General features: G+C 24.6%; 1 protein-coding gene across 4 annotated transcripts in view; it reads left to right on the top strand.

The window, feature by feature from the left end:
- LOC129610718 (putative phosphatidate phosphatase) overlaps positions 1-14741 on the top strand; it is a 174251-nt gene that overhangs the window by 157779 nt on the left and 1731 nt on the right. For all 4 annotated transcript variants that reach the window (XM_055523383.1, XM_055523382.1, XM_055523384.1 and 1 more), the window contains 2 exons: positions 8427-8606; positions 8742-8918. In XM_055523383.1, coding sequence (XP_055379358.1) covers positions 8427-8606; positions 8742-8918 — 357 coding nt within the window. The remainder of the gene's footprint in view (positions 1-8426; positions 8607-8741; positions 8919-14741) is intronic.

The raw sequence follows: 14741 nt of genomic DNA, 5'->3' as shown, positions 1-14741 counted from the left end.
AATTTTCTTCTAACAAAATGAACTATTTATTAATATCTAAAATTTCAAGCTTCTACAGTCTGGCGTCTAGAAGAAAAACGACATCAAAAATTTGGAAAAAAAAGACTTTAAATAACGGTAAATTTGAGCGGCCATTTTGTTTTTCTTAAGTTGAACTATAGTATACTGCGCAAGGGGAAGCAAGCCACTGCCTTTCTGCGTTTGCAAAATTTCAAAAATGCTTATGGTTTCATTGCAACAAATATTTAAAAAAGGCCATTTTTATGGTTTTGGGGGGTATAACTTCTAGAGGGGGGGGAGATAGATAAAAATTTTGTTCTACAGAAATAAGTTTCTAGTGATGATCTATGTACGTATTAAATTTCAGCTTTCTATCTTCAAAGGTGTAGAAGTTTTGTAAACAGACACACGGACAGACGGACGGACGGACAGAGTGAAACTAATAAGCACTTTTTTCAAAAAATTTTTTGTAAAAGTGCTAAAAACCAAAAACTGAATTAAAAAAAAAATTAAAAATATCATTTTGCTGGCCGTCATTTTTATCATGCCATATTTGATTCGTTCACAAGAAGTTTTGAATAAAATTTTCACATTTAAAATGAAAATCGAATTGAAGACCTCTTTTATAATATGCAAAGTTTTGAAATCATTTTATTATTTATGGAGAAATTGTTTGAGAACAAAAAAAAAAAAAAATAGAAATTTCGAATATTAAATTGAAAGTGAACTTGTCTAAATATTATTCAAATTTAATGGATTTAACAATATTTTTTTTCAATTTGAATTCGAAAACCAAAATGGAAACTTAAACATTTAAAGAAATTACTTGCAGTTGTTAAATTGAATTTCTGGTATAGCAATCCGGCAATATGGTATAACAATGATGGTATACAAATGAGAGATCTGCCGAGGTCCCCTCCTATGATCTACTCATCAAAACTTCCAAAATAAAATGAAAATGCATTTAACATTTTTTATTACTTTCTCCCCAAATTTTTTTTTTACTAAAAATTCTTAAAAGTTTTTTATAAATTTTTTTAATAGTTCAATGTACAAACATTGAATTTGTTTTTTTGTGAAGTTAGAAAAAGATGCGCTTAAAAAAATGAAATGTGAACCCTAAATTGGCTGTCAATGAAAAATTAAAAAATTAAAAATTTTATTGTTAATGTTTTTTTTTCTTTTTAAATTTTTTTTTGATTAATTGAAATCGCTTTTTCCACTAGAAATATATGGGAATAATTAATTTTATTTCTGTTCGGAAATTCTATAAAATTCTATGAAAAAAAATGTCATATAAGAGAAGACAACATTAGTATGAAACTCTTATAACTTGTAAACGAGGCGGTTGTATTCTAAAATTAAAATAATAAAAAAAAAACCAATTGAATTAGAAGTTAAGTGAATTTAGATAATATTTGTGGCTTAGAAGAAATCAATTGATTTTGAGAAGAATTAAATCGCGCAGACAAAAAGTATAGAAAAAATGTGATTTTATAATTGTACTCGCTTAGGGCATCTGCTATCCAATAGGAATTTTTCATAAAATCGTCAAGATTCTTAGATTTTGTTCGAACTTTTCAAAAGTGCACTGTTTTCATTGCATCATTCCAAATTCCAAATAAATAAATTATAGCAGAAATAATAATTATTTTGATATTACGTAATTGTACATTAAAATTTTCTTTTAAAAATGGGCGTAATATTGATGAAATTGAAATCAAGTATTAAAAAAAATTAAATTAATATTTTAATTTATTACATGGGAGAAATGTGTTGAAAAAAAAATATCATTTAAACACTGCAATGCAATTATCATATAAAAAATTGTAATTTATGTTGTAAATATTTTGAATTTTTCAAGGGGGCTCTTCCTAATATTTATATATTCTGGCGTTCTTGAAGAGAGCGGGATCCTCTATAGTAAAAGAAATAAAAAATCTTGTAATTAAAAATTTAATAAATTTTTTTTTATTGTATAAGTTTGATGAATCTTCTCTATAACAAATTGTGTAAAATTTAAAAATCGATGAGAAAATTTCCATAAATTTTCTTTTATGTGCATAAAAATAATAATGCGTTTTTTTCCCCCTCATAATGATAATGAAGAGAAATTTGTTTTCAAAATTTGTTTTATTTTTCTAAATTTTAATTATCATTATAATTTATTATTAAAAAAAGCATTTGGATAAAACAATTTTAATCTTGTAATGGGCTTGAAATTGGGCTTTCATTGCTATTCATTCAGCAAAAGCATATACTCTGAATTAGAGAAAATAAAAATTTAATTTATTAGACTGCACTTCAAATGCATTTTGGATTTGAATTAAATTGTAAAATGACAAACATGTGCTTGTGTACATTGATGTCATAATCAGATTATGTTTGTCATAATGTAAAAGAATCGATTAATCTGAACTGATTTTTTCCAATTAATTTTGAAAGCAATTTTCATTTAAAATTTTAATTATACGGTTCTGCTTTTTTAAAGTCATCATCAAATGTAGAATGTAAGCAGTAAATGGTTCGAAATTGACATGTGAATTTGTCATGGAGTGGATATATTGAAACAATGTAAAAAACTGTAATAGCAAATTTTTGTAATTTTAAAGAACTAACCAAATTTCGAAATATTCCTTAATTTTGAAATTATATTGAGAATTTTACTCACAATCTCTCTACTCTTATAAAAAATTTCTTTTCTCTCTACCACAATTCTCTATCCTCTATCACTATGAATAACGATTCCTATATCTCAACTTCTAATTTAATATAAGAATTTGCTAAAGAATATTTGAAGTGCACCCATTTCTCAAAATTTGAATACACTCGTAATAAATAATTTTATGAAAATAACAAGGACAAAATTTAATTTTAATTTTAATAATTTTTCATCTTACTGCAACTCTTTCTTTATATTTTAACTGACAACCATAATTTTTAATCAAGCGTATAGATAAGAATATGAAAATTTGGCTTAGTATGAAAAAGCAAAAAAAAAAAATATGAAAATCTTAAATCCTTTTTCATCGCGTATGATAAATTTCTCTGGAAAATAAGGTAATCACGATAAAAAAATTTTAAATTAAATTGCGTTTGAATTTATAAGAGAAGTCCCCATATTTTTAAGTTAACGTGAGTAAATTGTTCATCCATTCATAACAAGTTTAATTCAAAATCCGAAATGGAATACTTACACAAACAACGATATTTACATGTGGATTCAAAAAACTATGTGGAAGCAAAATTTAAGTTTAAATTTTAAAATTAACTAATCTTAATCAGTGGTGTCACTTTGAACTAAATCAATCACGTATTTAGACTTTGGACACATTTCATTTGACTGAGAAAAATTTGAAGAGTTGCCTTATCCTAATCATCTTATATTAAAAATTGTTGTTTAACGTCCCTTTGCTATAAGATGTTCCGGTCATGTATGTTCCGGTCATGTATAATATAAACATACTATAAAGCTCTTTAAATATTTAATTTTGAGTATCTCTGCATTTCGGGATTGTCAAATTGAAAATTAATTTGCAATTATATGTGAAAAAACCTTGACGAATGAAAATAAAAATTACTGTAAATCAAAAAATAAACTAGAATCCATTGCTATCCTATTTCAATTATTCCCAGTTTTCGACCACCACCTTGTTCGAAAAATAACCGAATTCCTAAACGCAAAGTGAACTAAACATATGAGTGCTAAATAACAAAATGCGTTATTCTACCAAAAGAAAGTTATTTAAGTTACAAACCCGAAAGTATGAAATTTCTAACTACAATTTATGATACTTTGCAATTTTTACGCAAATGACATTCCTGAAAGCAGGGTTATGTAAAAACCAAGATAGAACAACAAAACGTAAACTGTTATACAAATACTAAATTTATTGTTAAGCCCCTTTTAATTTCAACTCCTTTTCAACTCATTTAATTTTGACAACTTCAATGTTATATTTGAGTAATTTTTTTATAGCTTCTAATTTTTCGGTAACTTACATAGTAAAGTAAAAGGACACCATTAATTCTGTTATAAATAATTAAAATTAAAATTGAATTAATTTCTTGTAATTTATTTTGTAAGTAAACAAATTTGAGGTGAGGTGATTTTGTTCCTCATTTGAATTTTTGATTTCTTCCCAGAATTTTCGAAACTTTTATGTTAAAAATTCATGTTATCATCAGATACAGATCTTGGTACATGCCACATAACGCAGAAAATAATCGAAAAGAATTTTAATAATGAATTATCACCTAAGATTTTGCATAAAATTTTTAAAAATTTTACAAGTAATTTTTTTTATTTTTTCATAATCAACTACACGTAAAGTTTTAGTACAAGTTAAAAAAAAACAAAAACAACAATTTTTTTTTATACTCACATTGTGTAAATTTCTTGTTTATTATTTGAAGAAGATTATTTATTCACCATTCAAGATTATTCCACTCTTATTATAAAAAAATTTGAGATGCAAAAAATAAAAGGAGCCAAAAAAACAAATACCAGCTTTGGAGGCAACTTTATTTATTTATGGATAAGAAAATTCTGCAGGCAATCATAAAAAAAGATTTTCTTTTAATTTTAATATTTTTTTTTTGATATTATGAATAAATTTATTTAAGCAAATAAACGGCAACATAAGTAATTTTACACTTTATCAAAAAGATAGTTTTAAAAATTTATGAGTATTTCTCCCGCGCACTTAAAATGAAATTTTCACCCGATGTGTTGCTCAAAAAAAAAGTACGTACTCTGCAGTTTAAAAGAGTAAAAATAAAAAAATTAAAAAGAGAACGAAAAAGCAACGAAGCAATAATATCAATTTCCGAATTTGAGAAGTATTTTATTGCGTATTCAAATACGTGATATCAGCAGGTGGTACTGACCATTTTCATGTTCTAAATAAATGCTATATAACAATAAGTAGAGAAAGAGAGAGTAATCCATCTTTTAATTTTAAAATATGCATTTACTCAGTCATGTATAATACTTTTTCGATTTTCTTGGCATGTCATTTTATTGCCTCAAATTTTAGTACACTCTATAGAAAATTTCTAAGAAAATTCAACACTAAAGCTTAAAGTTCATATTGACGTATGTAGTTTCTTTATGTTGCCAAAGTAGTTTCTAATTTTCTTATACCAAGCATATACCAAATATGCCCACATATTCCAAGCTGAATTTTTTTTCAGTACTCATGTAAAAACAAATAAGTCGTGAATATATAAACAAATAAGTATGACGTCAAATATTTCTCTTTCGAGAAATACTTAATTAATATGAAGCTTGTGCTTGTTATTGCAGAATGTTTAAATATTAGAAACAATTGACTACTATGTTTTTAACAATTTCTAAATCTTACAAAATTAAATACCTTATACCAACTGAAATTTTGCATAAATTATCTCGTATATTATATTAAGTATGTACTCTGCATTTTATCAAAAAATTACAATTTTTTTTCATATTTTAAGTAGCCTACTGTTAAACCTATAATAAAATAAAAAGTTTTATTTCGCATTTATACTAAAAATTATGTTAATTTTGTTAGAAAGTATAACCTAGACTTTTTTACTTGGAATAGTTTCTTCAAAATGACTAAAAGTTACCGTATGATTCTTTATAACAAAAACGAATTCACTCTACAGAGTTTAAACGTTAATTAGATTATTTAATGGTAAATTGTGTAGCAAAACTGTTAATTGTATGCAAATAATAAAGCAATAACAATAATTTTCGAAAATAAATTGAATTCAATAAATTTTAATTTAAGAACAGTAAAAACATTTTAAATTTAATTTTTTTAATAGCCCATACTTTGTTAATGAATATTTTTCTTTAATTGATCAATAATTTTTATAAAATATCACCAATTTTACTAAACACTTTATAATATTCTCAATATAACAGAAGTAAAACATTTATTCTCTCATTTTCTTATGGCATTATAGTAATGTTATTATACTTTAGTTAATGTTATTGCACTACTGTACTGGTGCGTCTACAACCTGCTTATAAGAAATTAGACATTTAATTTTTACGTATAGAAATTAGAGAAAATATATTAGAAATCTGAGAAGTTTTTCACTCTCTTTTTTTTTTGTAAATTATGAGTATTTTCATGTTAATTTTATATTCACATAACATACGTAAAATTATATACTCGTACGATAACAGAAAATTAGAAAATAGAATATTTAAAAGAATTCTATTGAGAATTCAAAAATAAAACATGCAATCCAGAAATACGATATTCCTTCAAGTCCCACATGAGTTTCGGCAATTCTATTAAAAAAATTTTAATAATTAAAATTTAATTTTTAAAATTAAACATTCATTTTTCTGTTATTTTCTTACCGTTTTTCGAAATTTCCTGACATTTCCGAAAAAAAACAAAATTTTAACTGTTATACTGAAATGTCCTTGAATTTCAAATTTAATAATAATATTGCACATAATATATTACCAATTTTTAATTCAAACATGATAAATAAAAAAATTATTATTAAATATGTAATTTGATTTACAGCTTTAGTACATCTGCCTAGTTAACATGAAATCGTGTTAAAAAACAAACATAAATACAAAATGAAAAATGAATTTCTACAAGACAAAAATAAATTTTGTTGACTTTGAAATGTTGCATGCGTACAATTTTTTTTATTTGCATAGTGTTTAATGTTCTTATAAAAAAAAAATCTCTCTCTTCACTTTGCTCATATCGTAAACATGTTATTGATCTTCATGAGAACGAATTTTACATAAACAAAATTTTGCGATCTAAGCAATAAAAATTCATTTTACATTTTATTGAAATTACAATTTAATTTTTACATTGCATGCATGGCAGTGTATTTGAATTTTGAAGAATATGCAAAAGTCGGCAAAAAAATTAAAGTAAAAGGCATTTGTTTTTTAATTTTTTTTTTCTCTAAACTCCTTTTATGAAAACAACGCGGCGTTAAAAATTTATAATTAATGATAGTATTTTATAAACAACAATTACAGTATTAATGATGATGAAGTTATAGAGTGATAATGATGTTTATTTAAATTTAAATATAAAATTTATAGTTAATTAACTCAACTATAGGGTATTTGGGGCACATACGAGAATATCACCATTTTCATTGATTAACATTCCAATTTTTTAACATTCGCTAGTTTGTTAATTAATATAAATTTTAACGTAATAAGTTACTTACGTGTTATATACGATAATTATTAAATTGGTCAGTGTAGTACTGGACTGAATTATTGACAAAAGTGAGTATATTCCTCACTCTTGTCCGAACAGAATTATTCAATTTTTATTAGTATAATAAAAGCATGGAGCACAAACCATTGACAAGTTTACAAAATTTTTTAAAATCTTAGATTATTTTATACTAAATTGGCTTAAAATCATAATTTTTATTCGAACAATTCAGAAAATACATTGTAGTGATTATAACATGTAAAAATGGTTTTCTATTATAAACGTATAACAATTTACTTGTTATACCATTAAAGTGATTTCTGTCTTTTTTTCTTCTATATAAAACTATGATGTTATGATAGACGATATTTATTTATTTTAAAAAATTTTTTGCATCTTGTTGCAAACAGCAGAAATTCTATTTTAATTGCAATTTAAAATCTTTATAAAAAAAAAATGAAGATATTCGAAATTGCTTGTCATTTAATTGGTATTAGAGTCGTGCATCACACATTGTTGAATATTAAAAAAAATAAATATTGAGAACATTTTTAGAGATCTAAATTAAAAATATTATTTAATATTTTTTTAAAATTGCATGATTTGAAATAATAATTTTAAAATTTTCAAATTCAATTTAAATTAGAAGAACGTGTAAAATGCGGTATAAGATTAAAGCGTATGGTGAATGTGTATAACAATTCTACAGGTACAAGGTGTAATAATAATTTTTTTAATTAATTCTCGCATTTAGAATCGCTTAGCATTGCACGCAATATCAATAATATTAATGAAGATCTTTTTGAAAATTTAATAAAAATGTAATATTAATAATGTAATAGTTTAGAGAGAAAATATAAGAAATAGTAGTTTTTTCTGAAACTACTACATGTTATAGAAGTAGAAGAATAGAATTGGAAGAGTAACATTTACTGAACGGTTTTAAGATTATAAAATCAAGCCAAGTTATAAATTTGTTTACATTATGTCCAAATTACCTTATAGAGAACATGCAAAATAGAGAAGCACAAATAATATTATCATAGTTTGAAAGCTTAGAGTAGAGAAGCAACTATTCGACCGAGAAATCCTCAAATATTTCATATATTCTATAAAAGCCATTTACATAAATATTAAATTTAAATTTTTATAACATTAAAATTAAAAAAAAAATAATCATTAATACTAATAAATTTTATTTCTTCTAATTATTCAATTAAAAAGGTATGCCAACCAATTATGCCAGATGGTACAAGATGTGATGATCCAATTAATTTAGGACGTTATATAGAAGATTTTACATGTGAGGCACATAATTCAACACCAAGAATGATAAAAGATATGCGTTTATCATTTCCCAGTGGACATGCTAGTTTTTCAGCATTTACAATGATTTATTGTATTGTAAGTCACAAAAAAAATAACATAATTATTTCATATTATATACACTCAATATAACAATTATAATATAATTTTATTATATAAGTACACATATAGAGCATAATATATAGTTTCTAAATCGTATTTATATAATTTCAGATATATTTACAAGCTCGAATGAATTGGAGAGGTTCAAAATTGCTCAAACATTTCTTACAATTATTATTATTCTCAATAACATGGTTTACAGCATTAAGTCGTATATCAGATTATAAACATCATTGGTCAGATGTTTTAGCTGGTGGTGTTATTGGTATTGTTTTTGCACTTGTGGTGGTAAGTTTTTGATTTTTTGTCTTTTTTTTTTGTTTCAATTTTCCATTTGAAACTGTTAAACTTTAATTAGTTGGTAAAAGTGTAATACCAAGCAAGTCTGCAATAATGTCCGATTCTTCGAACTACAAAATTAGTGCCTTACTCTTTCCAATTAACATTATGAAGTAATAAGAATATTGGAATCAATAAAAGAGAACGAAATATATTTTAAATTTATTGCGATTTGCCTTACTCTGTTACGCAAAGAATTCATTGAAATTCAATTGACTTATTTTACAAAATAACAAAATTTTGTTATGGTCCAAATGTTATCTGTATGGAACGACACTTTATTAAATATCCGATATAAAAATGAATTTTTGGAGGCAATATTTTTAGAATTTGAAAAGTTATCCCTTGAATAAATTATTAATTCAGAATTATAATTAAAAGTGTTATATCCGCCCGAAATCACATTTTTTCACTAAGAATAACCCTTTTTGAAGTACAAAAAAATAATATTTTAAATTTAAAGTATTGCAGCTTCTTAAAATCAAAATATAAGAACGTGTTTCCCTCGAAAAAAATTCGAAAACTCTAATAAACTTCTCTTGAATACGTCAATTATTTTAAATTTTATTTGTCATTTTCTTTATTATATTCACTGCAAAAATGTCTTTCAAATTTAACTTAAATGTACGCATGTGAATGTGTTATACAGCGCACACAGTGCATACTATCATTCGTATCTGTAATTTATGCTTACATACACTCATAAGATATTGAAATTTTAATGAGCAACTTTTGGCAAATACAAAATAATCAACAGATAAAAATCAATTTTTACTATATAGGCTTATTTTCGCATTGTTATACAGGTTTTATGTGTCAAATATTGCCAGCAAAAGAAATTTAAGAAAAATATGTAATTTTATACTTTTTTCCCATTCTTATATCTGAAAGCAATTGCTATCCATCCTACATACATAATATGCTGTTCCTGCTATGAAAGTATTGAATTTTTAAAGAAAAAAGTTGCTCCATCAAATTTTAAAATTATTTTTTTTTTCTCTTCCTGCGTTTTTTGACCGATTTAAGAACTTTAAAATTAAAAAAAAAATAAATTCGAAATTAATATTTTAATTTTAGAACAGGATTTTCCAGCTTGGTATAATTTTAACCCCAAAAAAAGAATAAAAAAAATCAAATTATCTTTAAATAAATTTCCTGAATCTCCTGCAAAAATTTTTGTCCAAACCGGTCACAATTTATGCATTTTTCGTTCCTTTTAATTTCATATTTAATTAAACCCAAAAAAAAAAAAATAATTCAAAGCAACAAAACAAATTTCTTTTAAAAAATTAAGAACAGCACAAAAAACTAAACAACTAAAAAAAAAAGATGCTACAAAATTTTTGCACAATAAATGCATCTTCCATTAAATTTAAAGCCTTTTATTATCATACCGCAATGAAATTGACCATAAATCTTAAAATCAATGGTCCATGGCATTGAACAAAAATTTTGAATAAAAAAATTTTTTTTTTTTTCTGCTATCTCAGAATAAATTTTCATGTCAAAAGACGATTTATTTATTAATGTCCCATAAAAAAATTAAAGCGGAACCCATAAAGAATGAAACCAATCAAAATTGATTCACAAAAATTTGAACATATTCAATCTTATATTATGAATTTATCATAATATGGAAACTATGAAATTACGATTTTTGTCAATTTATCATTAAAAATTCTTTGTATTGCAAAGGTTAATTTAAACTATATGCACGTACACTCATACACATATGCAGTAAAGTGTTCACATAATTAGAATTCTTTAATGTAACAATGAGCAATTAATAATTATTGCTTTGATTTACACTCGTTTCAATGAATTTTGCTTATGTTTTTTTTATGAACGTGTAACAATAATAATGGACCATGATGTTCTATTCCTTAAAATGTTAATGTGATAGAAAATTTATAGTTCATTAACTATATTAAACCTAAAGTTATTCCTGTGTACCCGAAGTACAGATCAGAAATTTCCCGATTATGAGTAAAATGTATATCTGGTTCGAACTTGAGAGTTTTCGATAATCTTATATATTCGAATTCTTTATAATTCCGGAGAAATATCCGTGCAAACTATATGTAAGTTTTACTTGAACAATTGAAAAGTGATGATCTATGTTGTCTATATAATATTCTTCTTAAACATCGAGTATTGAAAGTATTTGGTCATGTTTGTGCATCTGTTCGTAATATATATATAAAATGTAATTGACAATTGACTTAAAACTGATTAAAAATCTTATATAACTTGGATATAATTAAAATGACGATTTAAATAAGTGCTATAAAACTTCAAAAGTTTTAATGTTATAAAACTTACTTTATTATATTTTGGATGGCATTGAGGCACAAACGTCAACCCTATACGGGTTATTAATTTTTTAATAAATTCTAAATTTTGAATTTAATTTGTTTGAACAAATTTTTTTTTTTCGAAATTTTTAACAAGTTTTTCCCTTAAAGCTTAAATATAAGGAACGTTCCGATTCCTCCGAAATTTTATTTTTTATAATAATAGTTAATTGCATATTAAGAGCAGATAAAAATTAATTTATTATTCTATAAATATGACAAATAGTTTATGTTAATAATAAGAAATTCAAACCCCTTAATTAAACGACCCTTAGGGTATTATAAATTTCAATGTAAATTTGATATACACATTAAATAAATCACGTTTATTAGAAACTGTAACAAACAATAATAATTGTTAATGGTAACATAATGTTATTTGAATTTTAAACCTGTATTCAACATATAGCCCTATACATATACCAATTTACTTACGATACCTATCACATTGAATTCAGAAAATCTCGAATAGCAAAATATCTCATTAAAACATCATGATTGACCGTTATAGTGCGAATAATTAACAAGGATAATTCATTGAATCTTCTTGACATTAAAATGAATCAAAATTATAATGATAGCATTACATTAAATATGTGCAAGGATGAATTTTTGTGTTACAGTATACATATATAGATGGGTTCTCTATATAATTTGGGCCAAAGTATATTAAAATAAACAAAATCCAAAAAATTATATTGTTCAATATCATCTCAATGAATGCATTATTTTTTCTCTAAATATAATTTGCATAAATTTCTTATATGTGTGTGTGCATCTCATTAAAATATTTTTTTTTAATATGGAAACTATTATGGTATAACAATAAAATTTGTTGTGTATAACAACAATTCTGTATGCATTTTGCATTTAGGTAAGTCAAGTAGAATTAGCTTGGTTGAGCATATCATTAAATTATGCCAGCTCAAATACTTTTTTTTCTTTTTGATAAATATTTCATTCTGTAAAATGATGGTACATACTCGTATAACAGTTTAATTTTAATGATTTATTTTTCCTACTTTTTTTTTTTGTAAATGTGCATGTCAGCATGCAATCTCAATCTGAAAGAAACACCAATGAGGAAGTATACTCGTATATGAAAAATATTTGACCGTCTGTGCTTTAATATACACAAATATTGGTATAACACAAAAATTGGTATAACAATGAAGTACATTTTGAAATTTTGTCAAAAAAATTAATTTCCAATGAAATGAGCCGGTTAGAACAATCTGCAATTTATTAACAAAACTGTAATATTAATATACATATGTATACATACAACTCCTAAATCGTTTATAAACAATGGCTAGTTAAAAATGATATTAGAAAGTTTTCATAAGAATTCTGAAGAGTTTCAAGCCTGTTATTCAGTAGTTTTATAACAATTTTAAGTTTTAATTTATTAGAAAATTTTTTATAAGAATGAACTATATTTTAACACTCTTTTTATTGTTTTCATTCAAATTGTGTGATGGTCAGATAGAAAATAAAAAATTTATGTTTAAAAAAAATGTTTTTCATTAGAAATTCTCCCAGCTACAATTATTACTTATAGAAAAATAAATCAATAAGGACTCATAAATTTTCTTCTCTCAAAAACTTAATTCCCACAATTGTATTTGCCCAAACTAAAATTTCTCTAAAAGCAAAATGCCATATGTATACACAATTATGGTAGTGTACAAGTAAAATTTAGTATTGTTACAAAAATAAAATGTTTATTCTATTGACCATCATAATATTATCATGCTAGTGTTTATTCCGCTAATTATGCATAATTGTTAAATAATTTATTTATACTACCGACCTAAACATATAAATGTCTAATTAAATATTCATTATAGTGGGCTCAAAAATCCTACAATGTTTATATTTAATAAAAAATGCATAATTTACATAATTTTTTTTTATAACAATAACAAATTCAATTGGATAATTTTAATATTTGTCTTTTTACCGACTGCATTGCCTGTGATGGCACCAAATTTTGAATGTCGACTGAGAACGCATATCTCCATAATAAAGAAGCATCAATAGACTACTTTTAGAGAGATATCAGTCTATCGATGTGTTTGGCTGTATGTGCAAGCGTGTATCCCAAGTTCAGCTACACCAATGTCGATGAAATTTTATACATTATGCGCCGATTTTTGCACATACTCGTATAAACAGAAACAATAAACTAATTTCCATGAAATTTAAAAAATTCGGGCTGCTTAAACAATGAACCTACAAATTTTTTGAAAAGTTCAGGCCGCGGAAATCGAATTAGTGAGAAATTTCAGATTTTTTATCATATCTATAAAACTAACAAGTAGCAAGTGTTTGACAAGTGACAGTTTACAGGTGATAGTTAACAGGTTACATTTGAAAGGTGACAGTTGATATTTGACAGGTGACCGCTGACATTTGACATTTTGGATTTCATTATTTAACAAATTTATTCATAAATGATTTTTTCCTAATGGCTGTTTTCATACGTCTCAATTCAGATGACCGTGCAACAATTTTATGTCATTTAATGTTTTGTTGATTAAAACAAGACAATTAAAAAATTTTTGTAGTTGGTTTGTATAGTTGTGATACGTATATTTTTATTTAGACTTGTTTGAAATGAGAATATTAGATTACTACAATTTAATTACCTGTAACGTAACAGAAAATATAACGTATATGAAAATTGCAACATTGTTGATGATAAGATATTAAGAGTGTAAAAGAAATGTCAAAAAAATGTGATATGAAATTATAGTGTGGCAAGTCGCAACGGAAGCCAAAATAAATCATTCAAAAATTAAGTTGATTTTCTCTTCTATATCTGTCTAACTTTAATAATTTTTAAATTTTAATAAATTGTGTCAATTAAACACGCAATTCGCAAATATAAGCATGCAAATATATTTTGTGTATTATTACATTGTAACAGTACATTAATCGTACTCAATTTTATATACCGAAAATTTCCATGTGCTTTTTGATTGTGGTCTTATTTTACAAGATTTTTAAAATATTACACGCAATAATTAACGCTTTCCTTTTCATGAATAATCTAATATTATAAAATTTCAATATTTTTTACTATTGTATCAAATATATAGAATATTTTATTGAAATTGGACATTTTACAACTAAAAAATTAATAAACTGCTTTATGTTTGAAGCAAATCAAAATGGAAACCATTGAATAAGCTGAAATTTAATGGCTGTAATTGAACATTAGAAATAACTATTCGAAAAAATTATATAGCGCTCTTTAGTATCCAAAATTCTCTTGCATATATGAGGAACTCATAGTACATTAGTGGCCTACTTGCAAAAATGACATTTTGAGTAAACTGCATTTTAATTATTTATATAATTAAAAAGATTTTTAAAAACCAAAAACGAACTTATGTCAAAATAGCGTAAAAAC

Source organism: Condylostylus longicornis, unplaced genomic scaffold (genome assembly GCF_029603195.1).
Source record: "Condylostylus longicornis isolate FDR11 unplaced genomic scaffold, ASM2960319v2 ptg000048l, whole genome shotgun sequence".
Classification (NCBI taxonomy): Eukaryota; Metazoa; Arthropoda; class Insecta; order Diptera; family Dolichopodidae; genus Condylostylus; species Condylostylus longicornis.
The sequence above is the reverse complement of the archived record's forward strand: the minus strand, read 5'-3'. Positions and strand labels throughout refer to the sequence as shown.